Below are 22,251 nucleotides of genomic sequence, written 5' to 3' on the forward strand. Positions count from 1 at the left end.
AAGCTATCTACAGATTCAGTGCAATCCCTATCAAAATTCCAATGTCATTTTTTACAGAAATAGAAAAAAAATTTAAATTATATGAAACCACAAAAGACCCCAAAGAGCCAGAGCAATATTGAGAATGAAAAACAAGGCATCACACTTCCTGATTTCAAAATGTATCAAAAAACTATAGTTATAAAAAAAACTATAGTAATTAAAAGAGTATGATATTGGCATAAAGACTGACACATATTAATGGAACAGAATAGACAGCCTAAAAATAAATACATGCACACACAATTGATTAATTTTCAACAAAGGGACCAAGATTATACAATGGAGAAATGATAGTCTGTTCAATAAATCATGTTGGGAAAATTAGATTGTATCTCATACCATACACAAATATCAACTAAAGTGGAAAAAAGACTTGAATTTAAGATATGAATCTGTAAAACTCCTAGAGGAAAATATCCATAATAATTTCCTTAACAGTGGTCTTGGCAATGAATTTTTACTGTCGCTGAAAGCAAAGGCAGCAAAAGAAAAATTACACAAGTAGGAGTACAACAAACTAAAAAGCTTCAACTTAGCAAATGAAATCATCCACAAAATGAAAATGCAAACTATGGAATGGAAGAAAATCTTTGCAAACCAAGTATCTGATAAGGAGTAATATTTAAAATATGCAAGAAATCTTCCAACTCTTCCATTTTTTTTAATGGACAAAGGACTGGAACAAACATTTTTCCAAGGATATGTGAATGGCCAACAAGTACATGAGAAGGTATTCAGCATCACTAAATCATCGAGGAAATGCATATCAAAACTACAATAAAATATCAAATCACATCTGTTAGGATGACTATCATAAAAAGACAATGGATAACACCAGCAAAGATGTGGAGAAAAGGGAACCCTCATATAGTGTTTATGGGAATTTAAACTGGTACAGCCATTATGAAAAATAATTTGGAGTTTCCTCAGTAAATTAAAAATAGAACCACCTTATGATCTAGCAATCTCACTTCTAACTGTATAACCAAAAGAAATGAAATCAGTTATTTTGAGGAGATTTAATTACAGCATTATTCATAATAGCCAAGGTATGGAAAAAATCTACATGTCCAGCAACAGATAAATGGATCAGAAAAGTGCTATGTATACAATGAAAAATTGTTCAGCTTTAAAAAGAAGGAAATCTTGTCATTTGTGACAACATGGTTGAACCTGGACATCTGTATGCTAAGTGAAAAGAGCCAAAGACAAATACTAAATAGTATCACTTTTATGTGGAATAAAAAAAGTTAAACTCATATAAACAGAGAGTAGAAAAATAGTTGCAGTGAGAAATAGAGATAAGTTAGTAAAAGGATACCAGTTTTCAGTTTTAAGATGAATAAAGTCCAAGGATCTGATGTATAATATGGTGACTATAATTGATAACATTGTATTATATAATTGAAATTTGGTAAGAGAGTAGAACTTAAATGTTCTCACACACAAAAATGATAAATGAAGTGATAAATGTGTTAATTAAGTTAATGGGGAGAATCCTTTCACAATATATACTATATGAAATCATCACTTTGTACACTTTAAATGTCTTACAAGTTTGTCAATTTTAACCCAATAAAGCTGGAAAAGTATAGTAACAAATACATTCTGGAGATCTACTACACAACATAGTTACTACAATTAAAAATATGGTATTGTATACTTAAAATTTGCTAAGTGGTAGTAGTTATATTAAGTGTTCTTGCCACAAAATATTTTAAAATAATATAATAATAAATAAAATTATTATTATTATTGTTACTATTCAAAGGCAGGAGGAAACTTTGGGCAGTGGTGGATACGTTTACGTCCTTGATGATGAGTGTGTGTTTATCCCCAAATTCATCACATTGCTTACATTAAATATGTACAGCTTTGTAGATGTTAATTATAACTTAAAGTGGCTTAAAAAGTAGTTATAGATCCAAATTCAAGAACTAAGGGAATGGGGAGAGAATATAAAAAAATTCAGGGTCAAGTGATCCAGGGAGGAGAATTTTCCTTAACCTCCAAAGAAATGGTCAGGAAAAAATGTAAAATTCTTTGGTAGGCACTACACTCAGCATGCTTATAAAAAAAACCCTTGGTTCCTTTATGAAGATTATAAATAGCTGAAGAAACTATCTAGTTGGGTGGGACTAAGATAGTATCCACCACTTTGCATCCAACTGAGTTTACTATAAATTAAGTATGACATGTAGAGGATGCAGAATTTCCCACATGCCCCAATGCAAGACTAATAGGTCACAAAATAGTGATGAGGGGAGATCTGATAAGAAGACCCATATAATCTCCAAAAGACAAGATTTAATCAGTCACCCCTTGTTAGATACAGAGCACCAGTGATCAGGCAGACTGAGTTACACCATAGTAGATGTCAACAAAAATAGGAGGTAGTGACAAACCAGCCATGCTTTATCTCTCTCCCTGATGAACAGAAGGCATGTCAACTACCCTTGGTCTAAGATTATTTGTGAAAGTATGGACAGAAAGGGTAGGAGAAACTCTAGCAAGCACGACTTATCCAGATTTCATCTGAGATAATCATGGTGCATATATTTTCCTAAAATAAAATCTCTAACATAATTCACCTGCTTAAGCAGACTGATTCCTTTCCAGAAAAGAAAAGCCTGTTAGTTCCAAGAATTCAACCATAAATACAAATTCCAAGAAAAAGGACTTTGGGAGGAAGTGTTTGTAATCAATAGCCTGACTAGAAAGAGACCTACTATGCCAAGCTGGTTTAAGATATATGCCATGGGAAGAGAGTGGAGCCACAACCAAAAGAAGTATCTAGATCTAAGATAGACAACTTATGCTGGGAAGGAGAAAAGCTTGAAAATAGATTTAGATTTTGGCTCCCAATTTCACTTGAATCTTTCCTCATTGTGCCATTAACCTAATCTCTGTGATGTTAAAAGAACCCGAAATGGTCTTTTAGGACAAATGAATAAAATTTTCTAAGAGAAGACTTTTGAAGAAATAATAATGACATACCTGAAAAGCACATATCAATAGTTAATAGTTGTTTCCATTGAAAATGAGAATTGATAGATCTGAGTGACTCCAAGAGCAAGAAATGACATAGATTACTTTCCAGGGCATAGTCTAGGAATATTGTAAGCCTTAGAGAAGCCAATATTCTATCCAGTGATAGATTATGAATGGCTAAATAAACTGTTTGGGGATAATGTTTTGTATGCTTGTGGCATAAAGGAGATCTCAAAGTTCCTTAATTCTCAAGAGAGAAGTGCAGAACCACTGGAAATATCAGCATGTTGGAAAAATCTTGGGATCAAAATGAAGAGTCTGTATACTACAGAGATGTACTGAATAAAGTTCATGGTAAGGACAATGGACATTAACAGAAGGGGCTCAAAAGATACATAGAGTTAATAAATGCAGCTAGCTACTCTCAGGAAATGTTGGGTAACAAATGACCAGACTGGCCAAGCTATATCAAAGTGGAGGCAGGTGATGAATTTTCCCAAAGAATGTGGTAAACTATGATGAACGCTCTAGGTCAACTGGGGGCTAGACAAAAAGTTAAGTTCTGAAATAGAAAATGAAGTTACGACTGCAAATTTGAGTTTAGTATACAGTTTTCAATTCAGTTACAGTGCTAATCGATTGGATTGTATTCAGTTGTTTTGCACCATAGGATAATGTTATCTTGGCCTTTTTTCTGTCAAAAGTTTTATACCATCTATTAAACATAAGTATTATAAGTAATAAAACACTTATTTGGAAGTTGGTAACATTAAAAGGCAAAATGATAAGGAATTTTGTTTTTCATTTCAGGGATGTTCTCTGTGGAAAATTAGCTTGTGTTTGGCCACAGAAGAATACTTATAAAAATGATATTCAATCTGCAGTTTATTCATATATTCAAGGGCATGTATGCATATCTATAACTACTGGGTCATCAGTGAGATCAGATGGAAGAGATTATGCCTATGTGGCTGATGGCACTGTTTGTGGTACACAAATGGTAACAAAACATGTTCATTTATATTTAGCTGTGTTAAATTATGTAATTATCAAATACTGTATTCCATGATGACTATCACAGTTATACTGAATGGATTTGAACCTGGTGCTGCCAATTATTTCCCATACAATATTGAAAAGATAATTAAACTAGGTCTCAGTTATTCAATAACTTTGCCTTTTGGATGTTATAACCAGTCATTGATCCTCATATGAGAAGATATGTATGTCTTTTAAGCACAACATTCCACTAAAATGAGAGGTGATTTTTAATTAGATCTTTGAATTCTAACAAATTTTAATCATAAAATTCTGAGCTTCCAGTTTTTCCTGCTTCACAAAGAAACATAACTGAGCTTTTCTATTTCTTAAACCATCGGTTTACATTTATAATCAAAGTGTAATTGTGAGAGGTTTAGAAGAACCAAACAAGAAGTCTATACCAGGAAAGCATGGTTACAGTGATACACAAGCTTACGTCCATATGCGTATATACATACATATGAGCATTTGCACTTATATGGTCATAAAATAAAGGGAGAACAAAGATGGTTCAGAGGCTGTTAGTCAGTTTGGAAGTACAAGTGCACACATTCCAGAAACTATAAGTCATCTGAGATTTAAAGTAGTAATTGTAAATCAGTGTGCTACATAGAAATGACATTCAAACTTACTTGTTGAATTAAAAATAAAACAAAACCTTGAAATGGTGAATCAATTAGCCATTTTTTTATTTTATACTGCATGTTCATTTATTTTTTATTGAGGTATGTTTGACATAAATATTAGTTTCAGATGTACAACATAATAATTTGATGTACACATTGTGAGATGATCACCACAATAAGTCTACAGTCCATCACCTACAATATATTATTGACTATATTCCTCATGCTGTGCATTATATCCTCATGACTTATTTTATACCTCTATGCTTGTACTTTTTAATCCTCTTCATCTCTTTTGCCCTACCCAAACCCTTCCCCTCTGACAACCACCAATCTGTTCTCTGTGACTGTAAGTCTGGGTTTTATTTTGATTGTTTTGATTTTTAGATTCCACAGATAGATGAAATCATATGGTATTTGTTTTTTCTCTCTCTTATTTCACTTGCATAATACCCTTAAGTTTCATCCATGTTGTCACAAATATCAAGATTTCATTATTTTTGTGGTTAAGTAGTAATGTATTGTATATATATACCACATCTTCTTTATCCATTCATTTATGGGTGAACATTGGGTTGCTTCCATATCTTGGCTAATGCTGCAATCAACAGAGGGGGGTACATGCACCTTTTTGAATTAGTATTTTTATTTTCTTCAGATAGATATCCAGTAGTGGAATTACTAGATCATATGGTAGTTCTATCTTTAATATTTTGAGGAAACTCCATACTATTTTTCATAGGGTTTTCACCAATTTACATTCCTACCAATAGTGCACAAGATATTCCTTTTCTCCATATCCTCACCAACGCTTGTTATTTCTTGTCTTTTTTATTCTAGCCATTCTGACATCTGTACGGTGATAACTCATTGTAGTCTTGATTTGTATTACCCTGATGAGTAATGATGTTGAGCATCTTTCCATGTGCCTGTTAGCCATTTCTATACCTTTTTTGGAAAAATGTATTCAGATTCTTTTTCCATTTTTTAATCAGGATTTTTTCTGTTATTGAGTTATATGAGTTCTTTATATATTTTGGATTTGAGCCCCTTAATGAACATATGATTTGGAAATATCTTTTTTCAGTAGGTTGCCTTTTTATTTTTCAGACGGTTTCCTTCACTGTGCAAAAGCTTTTTAGTTTGATGTAGTCCCATTTGTTTATTTCTGCTTTTATTTCTCTTGCCTTTGATGTCAGATTCAAAGAAAAATCTTTAAGACTGTGTCATGGAGTTTACCACCTATGTTTCCTTCTAGGAATTTTATGGTTTCAGATATTACATTCAAGTCTTTAATATATTTTGAGTTAATCTTTTTACATTTTAAGATGGTGGTCCAGAGTTATTCTTTTAAATGTAGCTGTTAGTTTTCCTAACACCATATTTTGAATACATTGTACTTTCCTAATGTATATTTTTGTCTCCTTCATTGTAAATTAATTGACTATATATGCATAGGGTCCCTATTCTGTTCCATTGGTTTATATGCCTATTTTGATTTCTGTACCACACTGTTTTATTTGCTATAGCTCTGTAGTCTAGTTTAAACATAGAAAATGTGGTATCTCCAGCCTTGTTATTCTTTTCGAGGATTGTTTTGTCAGTTCACTGTCTTCTGTGAATTCATACAGATTTTAAAATTATTTTTGTTTTCATTTTGGTGATGAATGCCTTTGGAGATGTGATAGGGATTTCATTTAATCTGCAGATTGCTTTGTGTAGTATTGATATTTTAACAATATTTATTCTACCACTGCATGAGCACAGAATATCTTTCCATTTATTTGTGTCTTCTTCAATTTCATTCATCAATGTCCTGTAGTTTTTTTTTATTATGTTATGTAAATCACCATACATTACATCATTATATTGGATGTAGTGTTCCATGATTCATTATTTGCATATAACACCCAGTGCTCCATTCAGTACATGCTTTCTTTAATACCCATCACCAGGCTAACCCATCCCCCCATCCCCCTCTCCTCTAGAACCCTCAGTTTGTTGCTCAGAGTCCATCGTCTCTCATGGTTCGTCTCCCCCTCCAATTTCCCCACCTTAATTTTTCCCTTCCTATTAACTTCTGTTTTTTTTTTTAGCATATAATGTATTAATTGTTTCAGAGGTACAGGTCTGTGATTCAACAGTCTTACACAATTCACAGCGCTCACCATAGCACACACCCTCCCCAATGTCTTGATAGACATGGAGCCACCCCATCCCTCCCACCCCCCACCACTCCAGCAACCCTCAGTTTATTTCCTGAGATTAAGAATTCCTCATATCAGTGAGATCATATGATACATGTCTTTCTCTGATTGACTTATTTCGCTCAGCATAATACCTTCCACTTCCATCCATGTCGTTGCAAATGGCAAGATTTCATTCCTTTTGATGGCCGCAGATTATTCCATTGTATATATATACCACCTCTTCTTTACCCATTCATCTGTCGATGGACATCTTGGCTCTCCACAGTTAGGCCATTGTGGACATTGCTGCTATAAACATCGGGGTTCACATACCCCTTCAGATCCCTACATTTGTATCTTTGGGGTAAATACCCAGTAGTGCAATTGCTGGATCATATGGTAGCTCTATTTTCAACTTTTTGAGGAACCTCCATACTGTTTTCCAGACTGGCTGCACCAGCTTGCATTCCCACCAACAGTGTAGGAGGGTTCCCCTTTCTCTGCATCCCCGCCAACTTCTCTCATTTCCTGACTTGTTAATTTTAGCCATTCTGACTGGTGTGAGGTGATATCTCATTGAGGTTTTGATTTGGATTTCCCTGATGCCGAGAGATGCTGAGCACTTTTTCATGTGTCTGTTGGCCATTTGGATGTCTTCTTTGGAAAAATGTCTGTTCATGTCTTCTGCCCATTTCTTGATTGGATCATTTGTTCTTTGGGTGTTGAGTTTAAGAAGCTCTTTATAGATTTTGGATACTAGCCCTTTATCTGATCTGTCATTTGCAAATATCTTCTCCCATTCTGTCGGTTGTCTTTTGGTTTTGTTGAGTGTTTCTTTCACTGTGCAAAAGCTTTTTATCTTGATGAAGTCCCAATAGTTCATTTTTGCCCTTGCTTCCCTTGCCTTTGGCGATGTTTCTAGGAAGAAGTTGCTGCAGCTGAGGTCTGAGAGGTTGCTGCCTGTGTTGTCCTGTAGGATGTTGATGGACTCCTGTCTCGCATTGAGGTCTTTCAACCATTTGGAGTCTATTTTTGTGTGTGGTGTATGGAAATGGTCCAGTTTCATTCTTCTGCATGTGGCTGTCCAATTTTCCCAACACCATTTGTTGAAGAGACTGTCTTTTTTCCATTGGACATTCTTCCTGCTTTGCCGAAGATTAGTTGACCATAAAGCTGAGGGTCCATTTCTGGGCTCTCTATTCTGTTCCATTGATCTAAGTGTCCGTTTTTGTGCCAGTACCATACTGTCTTGATGATGACAGCTTTGTAATAGAGCTTGAAGTCCAGAATTGTGATGCCACCAGCTTTGCTTTTTTTTCAACATACCTCTGGCTATTTGGGGTCTTTTCTGATTCCATACAAATTTTAGAATTATTTGTTCCATTTCTTTGAAAAAAGTGGATGATATTTTGGTAAGGATTGTATTAAATGTGTAGATTGCTCTAGGTAGCATTGACATCTTCAAAATAGTTGTTCTTCCAATCCATGAGCATGGAACGTTCCATTTCTTAGTGTCTTCCTCAATTTCTTTCATGAGTATTTTATAGTTTTCTGAGTACAGATTCTTTGCCTCTTTGGTTAGATGTATTCCTAGGTATCTTATGGTTTTGGGTGCAATTATAAATGGGATCAAATCCTTAATTTCTCTTTCTTCTGCCTTGTTGTTGGTGTATAGGAATGCCACTGATTTCTGTGCATTGATTTTCTATCCTGCCACTTTACTGAATTCCTATATGAGTTCTAGCAGTTTTAGGGTGGAGTCTTTTGGGTTTTCCACATAAAGTATCATATCATCTGCAAAGAGTGAGAGTTTGACTTCTTCTTTGCTGATTTGGATGCCTTTTATTTCTTTTTGTTGTCTGGTTGCTGTGTCTAGGACTTCTAATACTATGTTGAATAGCAGTGGTGATAGTGGACATCCCTGCCCCTTTCCTGACCTTAGGGGGAAAGCTCTCAGTTTTTCCCCATTGAGAATGATATTTGCTGTGGGTTTTCATAGATGGCTTTTATGATATTGAGGTATGTACCCTCTATCCCTATACTCAGAAGAGTTTTAATCAAGAAAGGATGCTGTACTTTGTCAAATGCTTTTTCTGCATCTATTGAGAGGATCATATGATTCTTGTTCTTTCTTTTATTCATGTATTTTATCACATTGATTGATTTGTGGATGTTGAACCAACCTTGCGGCCCAGGGATAAATCCCACTTGGTCGTGGTGAATAATCCATTTAATGTACTGTTGGATCCTATTGGCTAGTATTTTGGTGAGAATGTTTGCATCCATGTTCATCAGGGATATTGGTCTTTAATTCTCCTTTTTGATGGGGTCTTTGTCTGGTTTTGGGATCAAGGTAATGGTGGCTTCATAAAACGAGTTTGGAAGTTTTCCTTCCATTTCTATTTTTTGGAACAGTTACAGAAGAATAGGTATTAATTCTTCTTTAAATGTTTGGTAGAATTCCCCTGGGAAGCCACATGGCCCTGGGCTTTTGTTCCGTGGGAGATTTTTGATGACTGCTTCTATTTCCTTAGCAGTTATAGGCCTGTTCAGGTCTTCTATTTCTTCCTGGTTCAGTTTTGGTAGTTGATACATCTCTAGGAATGCATCCATTTCTTCCTGATTATTTAATTTACTTGCATATAGTTGCTCGTAATGTGTTCTTATAATTGTTTGTATTTCTTTGGTGTTGGTGGTGATCTCCCTCTTTCATTCATGATTTTATTTAGTTGGGTCATTTCTCTTTTCTTTTTGATAAGTCTGGCGGGGTTTATCAATCTTATTAATTCTTTCGAAGAATCAGCTCCTAGTTTCGTTGATCTGTTCTACTGTTCTTTTGGTTTCTATTTCATTGATTTCTGCTCTGATCTTTATTATTTCTCTTCTCCTGCTGGGTTTAGGCTTTATTTGCTGTTCTTTCTCCAGCTCCTTTAGGTGTAGGGTTAGGTTGTGTATTTGAGACCTTTCTTGTTTCTTTAGAAAGGCTTGTATTGCTATATACTATACTCTTAGGACTGCCTTTGCTGCATCCCAGAGATTTTGAACAGTTGTGTTTTCATTTTCATTTGTTTCCATGAATTTTTTTAATTCTTCTTTAATTTCCTGGTTGACCCATTCATTCTTTAGTAGGATGTCCTTTAGCTTCCATGTATTTGAGTTCTTTCCAACTTTCCTCTTGTGATTGAGTTCTAGTTTCAAAGCATCGTGGTCTGAAAATATGCACGGAATGATCCCAATCTTTTGGTACCGGTTGAGACTTGATTTGCAACCTAGGATGTGATCTATTCTGGAGAATGTTCCATGGGCACTAGAGAAGAATGTGTATTTTGTTGCTCTGGAATGGAATGGTCTGAATATATCTGTGAATTCCATTTGGTCCGGGTGTCATTTAAAGTCTTTATTACCTTGTTGATCTTTTGCTTAGATGATCTGTCCATTTCAGTGAGGGGGGTGTAAAGTCCCCCACTATTAATGTATTGTTGTCGATGTGTTTCTTTGCTTTTGTTATTAATTGGCTTATAAAATTGGCTGCTCCCATGTTAGGGGCATAGATATTTAGAATTGTTAGATCTTCTTGTTGGATAGACCCTTTAAGTAGGATATAGTGTCCTTCCTCATCTCTTATTACAGTCTTTGGTTTAAAATCTAATTTGGGTGATATAAGGATTGCCACCCCAGCTTTCTTTTGGTGTCCATTACCATGGTAAATGGTTTTCCACCCCCTCACTTTCAATCTGGGGGTGTCTTTGGGTCTAAAATGAGTCTCTTGCAGACAGCATCTCAATGGGTCTTGTTTTTTTATCCAATCTGATAGCCTGTGTCTTTTGATTGGGGTATTTAGCCCATTTACATTCAGGGTAACTATTGAAAGATATGAATTTAGTGCCATTGTATTGCCTGTAAGGTGACTGTTACTGTATATTGTCTGTGTTCCTTTCTGGTCTATGTTACCTTTAGGCTCTCTCTTTGCTTAGAGGATCCCTTTCAATATTTCTTGTAAGGCTGGTTTCATGTTTGCAAATTCCTTTAGTTTTTGGTTGTCTTGGAAGCTTTTTATCTCTCCTTCTATTTTCAACGATAGCCTAGCTGGATATAGTATTCTTGGCAGCACATTTTTCTCATTTAGTGCTCTGAAGATGTCATGCCAGTCCTTTCTGGCCTGCCAGATCTCTGTGGATAGGTCTGTTGCCAATCTAATGTTTCTTCCACTGTAGGTTACAGATCTCTTCCTGAACTGCTCTCAGGATTTTCTCTTTGTCTCTGAGACTCGTAAGTTTTACTATTAGATGTCGGGGTGTTGACCCTTTTTTATTGATTTTGAGAGGGGTTCTCTGTGCCTCCTGGGTTTTGATGCCTGTTTCCTTCCCCAAATTAGGGAAGTTCTCTGCTATAATTTGCTCCAATATACCTTCTGCCCCTCTCTCTCTTTATTCTTCTTCTGGGACCCCAATTATTATAATGTTGTTTCATCTTATGGTATCACTTATCTCTCAAATTCTGCCCTCGTGATCCAGTATTTGTTTATCTCTTTTTCTCAGCTTCTTTATTTTCCATCATTTGGTGTTCTATATCACTAATTCTCTCTCTGCCTCATTTATCCTAACAGTTAGAGCCTCCATTTTTTATTGCACCTCATTAGTAGCCTTTTTGATTTTGACTTGGTTAGATTTTAGTTCCTTTATTTCTCCAGAAAGGGTTTCTCTAATATATTCCATGCTTTTTTCAAGTCCAGCTAGTATCTTTGAAATCATCATTCTGAACTCTAGTTCCGACATCTTACTAATGTCCGTATTGATTAGGTCCCTGGCAGTTGGTACAGCCTCTTGTTCTTTTTGTTGAGTGATATTTTCCATCTTGTCATTTTGTCCAGAGGAGAATAGATGAATGAGAGATCCAAATGCTAACAGGGTAACAACGACCCCAAAAAAATATACACTAAATAAATCAGAAGAGACCTGAAACTGGGGGAAAAGAAAGGGAAAGAAAGAAAAAAGAAAAAAAAATAAGATAATAAAAAAAAGTATATGGTCAAATATGATCAGGCTGGTGCATAGATCAGTGCCTCACACTAGATTTTGGGCATAATTTAGTCTGCTAGAAGAAAGTGCCTCCCAAAATTTTAAAGAAAGAAAAACTTATATATGTACAAAAATAAGGGTAAATACAATAAAGGGATGGAATATGATGGTACAGATGAAAATTACAAAAGATTTTATAAAAGGAATTGATAAGAAGTTGGTTGAAAAAAGAAAAAAGAGGAATTAAAAAAAAAAGGGAGAGAATGTGATCAGCAGGAGACTAAAACAAGGCCAGACACTAGAGATTTAGGGTATATTTTGGTGTGTTAGAAGAAACTGTATCCCAAAATTTTAAAGAGAGAACAACTTATATATATATATATATATATATATATATATATATATATATATATATACCAAAAATAAGTTTAACTACTCTGAAGGGATAGAATATGACTCTAAAAATGAAAAATAAAAAAGATTCTTTTAAAAAGGGATTGATAAGATGTTGGTTGAAAAGGGGAAAAAGAAAAATTGAAAGAAAAAAAAGAAAAAGAAAGAAAAAAGAAAATTAAAAAAATTAACTTTGAAAGACTAAAGAATCAGGGGGAAAAAAGCCATGAATTCTATGTGCTGTATTCCCCTAGTGCTGGCCTTCTGCTGTTCTCATTGATCGGTAAACTTGGTCCTGGCTGGCTCTTTTTGCTGATATTCTGGGGGAGGGGCCTGTTGCCGTGGTTCTCAAATGTCTTTGCCGGAGGCGAAATTGCCCCACTCTTGCCGGAGGCTGGGCTAAGTAATCTGTTTGGGTTTGCTCTCGGGAGCTTTTGTTTCCTGCAAGCTTTCCATACAGCTTTGGAGGACAGGAAAGAAAATGGTGGCTTCCTAATCTCCGCCCTGGAGGAGCCGAGAACTCAAGGCCCCACTCCTCAGTGCGCCCCCAGAGAAAAGCAGTCAATCACTCCAGTCTTCCCGGTCTCTGGCCACACTCCATGCTCACCCGGCCTGTGACCGAGTGTTTCTATCTCTGGCACATGACCCCGTGTGGAGTTTTCAAACCGAGCAGATCCCTGCAGTGCTCTCCTGCGTCGTTCCTCCCAGGGGAGAGGGGAGTATCCCTGGATCTGCCGCTTGTTGAGTCCCTGCTAGAAGAGCAGTGGCCCGACTGTGCCTCAGATCATGGTTTATGGCAACCCCAAGCTTAGAGTCTACTCCTCGGCTCCGTCTTTGCAGCTGGCTTCCCTGCTCCAATACCTGGGACCTCTGCTGCACTCAGGCACCCCCGGTCTTTCTGTGACCCCAAGGGTCCTGAGACCACACTGTCCTGCAAGGGTTCCACCCCCCTCTTAGCCACTGGAGCGACATCCCTCAGCAGAGCAGACTTCTAAACGTTCGGATTTTGTGCTCCGAGGCTCTATCACTTGCCAGTAGTGGCTGACAGAGGCTCCCTCCCCCCGCCATCTATCTTCCCAAATATTTGCCTTGGATTCACGTCTCCGCATGTCCTACCTTCCAGAAAGTGGTCGCTTTTCTGTTCAGAGAGTTGCTGCTATTCTTTTCTTCGATCTCCTGTTGAGTTCGTAGGTGTTCAGAATGGTTTGATTCCTATCTAGCTGAATTCCTGGGACCAGACAAAATTTAGGTTTCCTACTCCTCCACCATCTTGCTCCACTGCCCTTCAATGTCCCATAGTTTTTTAGTGTACAGGTCTTTTACTTCCCTGGTTAAATTTATGTCTAGGTATTTTATTCTTTCTGATGCAATTGTCAGTGGGATTTTTTAAAATTTCTCTTTCTGATAGTTTATTAGCATGTAGAAAACACAACAGGTTTTTTATTTATTTATTTTTTAATCCTGCAACTTTATTGAATTTAGTTCTAACAATCTTGTGGTGGAATTTTTAGGGTTTCCCCTTTTTTTAAAAGACTTATTTGTTTTAGAAAGAGAGAGAGTGTGTGTGTGCAAGTGGGGGGAGGAGCAGAGGGTGAGGGACAAACACTCTGTGCTGAGCATGGCGTCCAACATGGGGCTTGATCCCAGGACTCTGAGATCATGACCTGAGCAGAAATTAAGAGTCAGATGCTTAACTGACTGAGCCACCCAGGTGCCCAAGGGTTTTCTACATATAATATCATGTCATCTGCAAATAGTTTTACTTCTTCCTTTCCACTTTGTATGTCTTTTATTTGTTTTTGTTGTCTAATTGTTGTGGCTAGAACTTCGAATACCATGTTGACTAAAAATTGTCTTGTTCTTGGTCTTAGAGGTAAAGCTTTCAGCTTTTCATCATTGAGTATGATATTAGCTGTAGGTTTGTCATATATAGAATTTATTATGTTGGGGTATGTCCCATCTATAAACATGTTGAGAGTTTTTATCATAAATGAATGATGAATTTTATCAAATTTTTTTTGCATCTATTAAGATGATTATATCATTTTTTTCTTTTATTTTGTTAATTTGGTGTATCCCCTTAATTGATTTGCTGATGGTGACCTGTCCCTGCATCACTGAAATAAATCCCACTTGATCATGGCATATAATCCTTTTAATGTATTGTTGAATTCAATTTTCCAATATTTTATTGAGGGTTTTTGCATCTGTATTCATCAGGGATATTGGCCCATACATTTCTTTTCTTGTCATATTCTTGTCTGATTTTAGTATCAGGGTAATGCTGGCCTTGTAAAATGAGTTTGAAAGTATGTTCTCCCCTCCAATTCTTTGGAAGAGTTTGAAAAGGATAGGTATTAAATCTTCTTTGATTGTTTGGTAGAATTTAACATTGAAGATATCTGGTCCTGGACTTTTGTTTACTGAGGGTTTTTTATTACTGAATCAAATTTCTTATTAGTAATTGATCTATTCAGATTTTCTATTTTATTTATTTATTCATTTATTTGAAAGAGAGAGAGAAGGGAAAGAGTGAAAAAGAGAACATACAAGCAGGAGAAGGAGCAGGGGAGGAGATAGAATCTCAAGCAGACTCCGTGCTCAGCATGGAACCCAATGTGGGGGTTGATCTTGTGGCCCAAAGAACACAACCTGAACTGAAACCAAGAGTCAAGAGTTGGATGCTTAACCGACTGAGCCACCCAGGCACCCCATAGATTTTTTTTTTTTAATGATTTGGTATTGACAGATTATAAGTTTCTAAGAATTTTTCCATTTCTTCTAAGTTGTCCAATTTATTTATTAGTGTAAAATTTGTCATAGTAGTCCCTTATGATTCTTTGTATTTCTGTGATAGGAGTTGTAATATCTCTTTCATATCTAATTTTATTTACTTGACATGCTCTGTTTTTCTTGGTGAGTCTAACTAAACATTTGTCAATTTTGTTTATCTTTTCAAAGAACCAGCTCTTAGTTTTATTAATATTTTCTATTGTCATTTTAGTCTTTAGTTCATTTATTTCAGCTCTGATCTCTATTATTTCCTTCCTTCTACTAACTTTGGCCTTAATCTCTTCTTCTTTTTCTAATTCCTTTATGTGTAAAGCTAAATTGTTTATTTGAGATTTCTCTTGTTCCTTGCGGTAGACCTGTATTGCTATGAACTTCCCTTTTATAACTGGTTTTGCACCATCCCATACATTTTGGTAAGCTGTGTTTTCTGTTTTTATTTGTCTCAGGATTATTTATATCTTTTTTTTAAGATTTTATTTATTTATTTGACAGAGAGATAGCGAGAGCAGGAACACAAGCAGGGGGAGTGGGAGAGGGAGAAGCAGGCTTCCTGTTGAGCAGGGAGCCCGATGTGGGACTCGATCCCAGGACCCTGGGATCATGACCTGAGCCAAAGGCAGATGCTTAGTGACTGAGTCACCCAGGTGCCCCTATTTATTTCTTTTTTATTTCTCCTCTGATCTCTTCTATGACCCAGTAGTTGCAGTAACATGTTATTTAATCTCCATGTATTTGTGTTTTTTCCATTTTTCTTGGGATTGATTTCTGGTTTCACACCATTGTGGTCAGAGCAGATGCTTAATATGATTTCAGTTTTCTTGAATTTATTGAGTCTTGTTTCATGCATAACATGTGATCTATCTTGAAGAATATTCCATATGCACTTGAGAAAGATGTTTATTTTTCTCCTTTTGGATGGAATATTCTCTATATATCTTTTAAGTCCATCTGGTCTATGTGATGTTTAATGCTAAGGTTTCCTTTTTTGATTTTCTGTCTGGATGATGGATTCATTGATTTTAGTGGGATGTTAAAGTGTCCTATTCTTATTGTATTCATCAGTTTCTCCTTTTAGTTCTATTAATATTTGCTTTATGTATTTTGGTGTTTCTATATTGGATGCATATATATTTATAAACATTACATCTTCTTGCTTGATTGACCCCTTTATCATTCTATAGTGCCTCTCTTTGTCTTTTATTATAGCCTTTGTTTAAAGTCTATTTGTCTGGGGTGGGAGGGATGGGGCGGCTGGGGGATAGACACTGGGGAGGGTATGTGCTATGGTAAGTGCTGTGAATTGTGTAAGACTGATGAATCACAGACTAGTATTCCTGAAACAATACATTAATAAAAAAATAAAGATGTTAATAAAAAAAGACTATACTTAATGAGCATTGAGTAACATATGGTTCTGTTGAATCACTATATTGTATAGCTGAAACTAATATAACACTGTATATTAACTATACTGGAATTAAAATTAAAAAATAAAGTCTATTTGTCTGATATGAATATGGCTATACCAGCTTTCTTTTTGTTTCCATTTGCCTAAGCTATCTTTTTCCATTCCTACATTTTCAGTATGTGTGTCCTTACTTCTAAAATAAATCCTTTGTAGGCAATATATAGATGTGTTTTGTTATTTTATCCATTCAGTAACTCTCTGCCTTTTGATTAAAGTTTTTAGACCATTTACATATAATGTAACTATTGATGCATATGTACTTATTCCTATTTCATTCATTGTTTTCTGGCTGTTATTGTAGTTTGTCTCCTTTTCTTTCTCTTCTTCTCCCTTGGTATTTTGATAACTTTCTTAAGTGTTATGTTTACATTTCTTTCTCATTTTCTTCTGCATGTTTACTATAAATTTTTGCCTTCTGGTTACCATAAGGCAAAATATGTATAGCAACTATATATATATATATGTATAGTAACTTAAATTTTAATACATTCTAAAACTTTAAATTTTTGCTTCCCACATTTTATGTTTTTGATGTCACATTTTACATCTTTTTTATTGTTATCCCTTAACTAATTATTGCAGATTTAGTTAATTTTACTATTTTTATCTTTTAACATTCATAGTAGCTTTATAACTGTTAATTGACTACCTTTATTAATTTTTTGCAGTGAGATTTTTACTTCTGTATGTTTCCTGTTATTTTAATTTCTGTTATTTCTTTCCACGTTGTTGCAAGTGACAAGATTTCATTTTTTTATGGCTGAATAATATTCCATGGTATATATATATACCACATCATCTTTATCTATTCATCAGTTGATGGACACTTGGGCTTTTCAATAGTTTGGCTATTGTAGATAATGCTGCTATAAATATTGGGCTGCATTTATCCCTTTGAGTTAGTATTTTTGTGTTCTTTAGGTAAACACCCAAAAGTGCAATTGCTGGATCATTTTAATTATGATGTGTCTTGGTGAATTGCTTTAGGTTCATCTTATTTGGAACTCTCTGAGTTTCTTAGACCTGGATGTCTGTTTCCTTCCCTTTGTTAGGAAAAAATTCAGTTGTTGTATTCTCAAATAAGTTTTCTGTCCCTTGGTCTCTCTGTTCCCCTCCTGGAACACCAATAATGCAAATGTTATTCTGCTTCATGTTGTCTCAAAGGTCTCTTAAGTTTTCTTCTTTTTTTAAAGTTCTTTTTTTTTTTCTTTTTGCTGTTCTGTCTGGATGAGTTCCATTGCTTTGTCTTCCAGTTTGCTAATCCATTCTTCTGCTTCACCCAATCTGTTGTTAAAACCCCTTGTGAATTTTTTTTTTAGTCATTGTATGCTTCACTCTGTGACTTTTATTTGGTATTCTTACATTTTCTTGTTTGTTGCTGACTTTCTCACTGTGTTCATCCAGTCTTCTCCCAAGTTCAGTGAGCATTTTACAACCATTATTTTGAATCCCTTATCTGGTAGGTTACTTATCTTCATATCATTTAGGACTCTTTCCCTGTGTTTTTTTTTCTTGTTCTTTATTTTGGGTTATAGTTCTCTGTTTCCTAATTTTGCTTGACCCTCTGTGTTTATTTCTATGTATTAAATAAAACAGCCACTTCTCTCAATCTTGAAGGGGTGGCTTTTTGTACATGATCAACTTTCTTTTTCAACCTTATCCTAGCTCTTGATTATCTCTCAAACTTTTGTGATTGTCTAACCACCTGATTTTTTCTTGATTCATCCCTATTTTTGAGAGTGTGCCAAGACCTCTCAATATTCAATGAGAGGAATCTCATTTAGCACCTAGTTTCAGGTTGATTGGAAACCAGACCCTTAGGCAAATATGTAAATATGTAAAATATAAACATATATGTACAGTCCTATGGGACTGCAGTTATAATCCCTGCTGGAGGTCAGTCCAGGAAAACTGGAAGTGTCCTTTTGGTGATAGCTGCAAAAATTGAGGTTGCAGATAAGTGCATATGCTCCTTTCTGTGAGGTCTCTTTGAGCTGTAGTGAGGCCCAGAATGTGTGCAAGGATGGTGTCTCCCTGCTTACATTTCCTGGAGTGGTTCCTTAGCCTCTACATGTGGAGGAAATTTGAAGACTGTCCCTCAGGCTGAAGCTCCATACTTCATAAATAGGCTTTTTCCACAGGAAGACTGGGGTTGTGTTTCAGTCTGTTGTCTGTGTAGTAACCTGGGTGTGGTGAACAACCAAGAACTGCATTTCCAATTTTCACATTCCCATGGAGCTTAGGAATACCAGCCTCCTTGGCCACCAGAGCCAGGTAGATCAAAGGGCATTCCTTGTGTGGATTATCCATGCCTACTAGATTTACATATACAGTTGGAGAGTATAGGGATTAGAGCATGTTTGCTGGCTTAAGAAAGGTAGTGATAATATATCTTAACTGCACATTTCCATAGGTCAGGTTGTAGCTGAGAGTCCTTATCTGTGTGTGTATGCTGGCTTTAGTTTCAGAGTGGGAGAATGCCACAGCCACTTGCTCTCCCCAGCCCCAGCCAGAGAGCAGAGGAGTGTCAGAATTGTCCATGCTCACTGATTTTATCTAGTGCGCATGAGAATGTTCATGTTCACTTGCCCGAGCCAGATAGAGGGAGAGTGCTACAACTGCCTGCACGACCAGACTTCAGTAAGGCAGTAGGATAGTAGTTAAATGCTGACCCTTTCTTGTCTTGTCAAGGTGGAGGGAATGTGCTGTATCTGAACTTCCTCCCTGTGCTAACAGGATAGGAGCAGAGTGCAAAAATGGTATCTGCCCATGCCTCTGACTCCAAGGAAGTCTCCTCCACCAGAGACTTCTGAATTAGCAAATGAATCTCCTTCACATATATTCATAATGCTTTTCAAACTGCTAGGGGATTTTGTGTTTGTTTTTGTTTGTTTGGTTTTGCTGGATTTTAGCTGAGTGAGACCATATGTAAGCTCTTTAAAAGGGGAATCTCAGGTTTGTATAGCACTTGGGTCCCTTGGGCATCAGTCTCTTTGGTTTTCTAAGCCATACATTTTGGGGGTTTGTGTTTCCAGCACAGATCCCTAGGGTTGAGATGACTATTGTGGGAGCACCAACCCCTTGCTGCTCCAGGAGAAACACTAGACTGGTGAGATCCATCCTTATTGTGAGATGCCATGGCATGGCAGTTTTTGGTGAGATGATATTTCTGCCTTCTTACCCATTTTGATCTGGTCTTTGTATCCTTTGTTATGGAGAAACAGTTTATCTAGTTTTCAAATCTTTTTCAGAGGTATGATCCATATGTAGCTATAGAGTTGGTGTCTCCATAAAAGGTTGTGGTTTTAGGATATTCATATGCTACCATCTTACAGAAGTCCTAGCTAATTGTTATACCTGGGGCCAGCAATCCTATTCCCTTGGAGAAACTGCTTGTTGTGGCAGACAGCTTCTAAAATGTTTCCAATGATTCCACTTCCTGGTATTCACTCCTTTTTGTAATCTCCTTCCTTTGTATTTGGGCTGGATATAGTGGCTTGTTTCTAACAAATGGATTATGGCAAACATTATAGGATGTCATTTACAAGATTAGGTTAAAAAAGAGTGACTTCTGTTGTGCATGCACTCTCTCTTGCCTTCTCAGATTGCTTGCTTTGCTGAAACAAGCTACCATGATGGAGAATCGCACATGGAAAAGCAATCGTGGCCAGTGAAGCAGTGAGACTCTCAATTTAACAGCCTGTAAGAAACTGAATTCTGCCAAAAACCACATGAGCAAGCTATGAAGAGAATATTTACAAGTCAGACTTTCAGATGAGACAGGAATCCCAGATGATACCTTGATAATAGCTTTATCAGAGACTGGAGAACCCAGCTAATATATATTTAGATTCCTGACCTGCAGAAACTCTGATATGATATATGTGTGTTGTTTAATGCTATTAATTCAGTGGGTAATATGTTATACAGCAATATATAAGTGATAGAGATTTGGGCACCTACAAATATGGTGCAGTTGTATCAAATAAAATGTAGGTGTGACTATAGAAACAGGAAGTTTGTGGGTGCTAGAAGAATATTGAAAACCATGATAGAAATGCAGCAACTTTTAAAGGAACCTCCACATTATTTTCCACAGTGGCTGTACCAGTTTACATTCCCACCAATACTACATGAGTATTTCTTTTTCTCCACATCCTAAACAACACCTGTTGTTTCTTGTGTTGTTGATTTTAGACATTCTGACAGGTGTGAGGTGATATCTCATTGTGGTTTTGATTTGCATTTCCCTGATGATAAGTGATGTTGAGCATCTTTTCATGTGTCTGTTGACCATCTGTGTGTCTTCTATGGAGAAATCTCTGTTCATGTCTTCTGCCCATTTTTAAATTGGATTATTTCTTTTTTGGGTGTTGAGTTATATCAGTTCCTTATAAATTTTGGATACTAACCCTTTATTGGATATGTCATTTGCAAATATCTTCTCCCTTTCTGTGAGCTGCCTTGTAGTTTTGTTGATTATTCTCTGCTGTGCAGAAGCTTTTAATTTTGATGTAGTACCAATAGTTTATTTTTTGCTTTTGTTTCCCTTGCCTCAGGAGACATATCTAGAAAGAAGTTGCTATGGCTAATGTCAAAGAAGTTATTGGTTGTGTTCTCTTCTAAGATTTTTATGGGTTTCACTTTGAATTTATTTTGGTGTGTGGTGTAAGAAAGTGGTCCAGTTTCATTCTTTTGAATGTTGCTGTCCAGTTTTCCCAACACCACTTACTTAAGAAACTGTCTTTTTCCCATTGGATATTCTTTCCTGCTTTGTCAAAAATTGATTGACCATATAATTGTGGGTTTCTTTCTGGATTTTCTATGCTGTTCCATTGATCTATGTGTCTATTTTTGTGCCAGTACTATACTGCTTTGATTACTATAGTTTGTAATATAACTTGAAGTCTGGAATTGTGATGCCTCCCGGTTTGCTTTTCTTTTTCAAGATTGCTTTGACTATTCAGGGTCTTTTGTGGTTCCATATAAATTTTAGGATTGTTTGATCTAGCTCTGTGAAAAATACTGTTGGTATTTTGATAGGGATTGCATTAAATGTGTAGATTGCTTTGGGTAATATAAACATTTTAACAATATATGTGTTTTCAATCCATGAGCATGGAATGTCTTTACATTTTTTTGTGTCATCTTCAATTTCTTTCATCAGTGTTTTATAGTTTTCAGAGTATAGGTCCTTCACCTCTTTGATACCCCTAGATATCACCTTAAGATACCCCTAGGTATCACCTTAAGATACCCTTAGGTATCTTACTGTTTTGGGTGCAATTGTACATGGGATCAATTCCTTAATTTCTCTTTATGTTGCTTCATATATATATAATAGATAGATGATAGATAGATAGATAAATAGATAGATAGATAGATAGATAGATAGATAGATAGATAGATGACAGATGATAGATAGATAGATGATAGATAGATAGATAGATAGATAGATAGATAGATAGATAGATAGATAGATAGAAGATAGATAAGATAGATGATATGCAACATATTTCAGTACGTTGCTTTTATATACTGCAACTTTACTGAACTTGTATATCAGTTCTAGCAGTTTTTTGGTAGAATCATTCAGGTTTTCTATACAGTATCATGTGATCTGCAAATAGTGAAAGTTTTACTTCTTCCCTGCCAATTTGGATGCCTTTTATTTTATTATTGTATTTTTT

At 35.9% G+C, this 22,251-nt stretch overlaps 1 protein-coding gene across 1 annotated transcript in view; it reads left to right on the plus strand.

Moving 5' to 3' along the window:
* The window catches only part of ADAM18 (ADAM metallopeptidase domain 18), a 199,404-nt gene that overhangs the window by 130,775 nt on the left and 46,378 nt on the right, over positions 1-22,251 (plus strand). Inside the window, exon 17 of the mRNA XM_032413217.1 lies at positions 3,844-4,033. Within this exon, the coding sequence (XP_032269108.1) occupies positions 3,844-4,033 (190 nt within the window). The remainder of the gene's footprint in view (positions 1-3,843; positions 4,034-22,251) is intronic.

Source organism: Phoca vitulina, unplaced genomic scaffold, assembly GCF_004348235.1.
Source record: "Phoca vitulina isolate PV1807 unplaced genomic scaffold, GSC_HSeal_1.0 scaffold15, whole genome shotgun sequence".
In the NCBI taxonomy this organism is placed as follows: domain Eukaryota; kingdom Metazoa; phylum Chordata; class Mammalia; order Carnivora; family Phocidae; genus Phoca; species Phoca vitulina.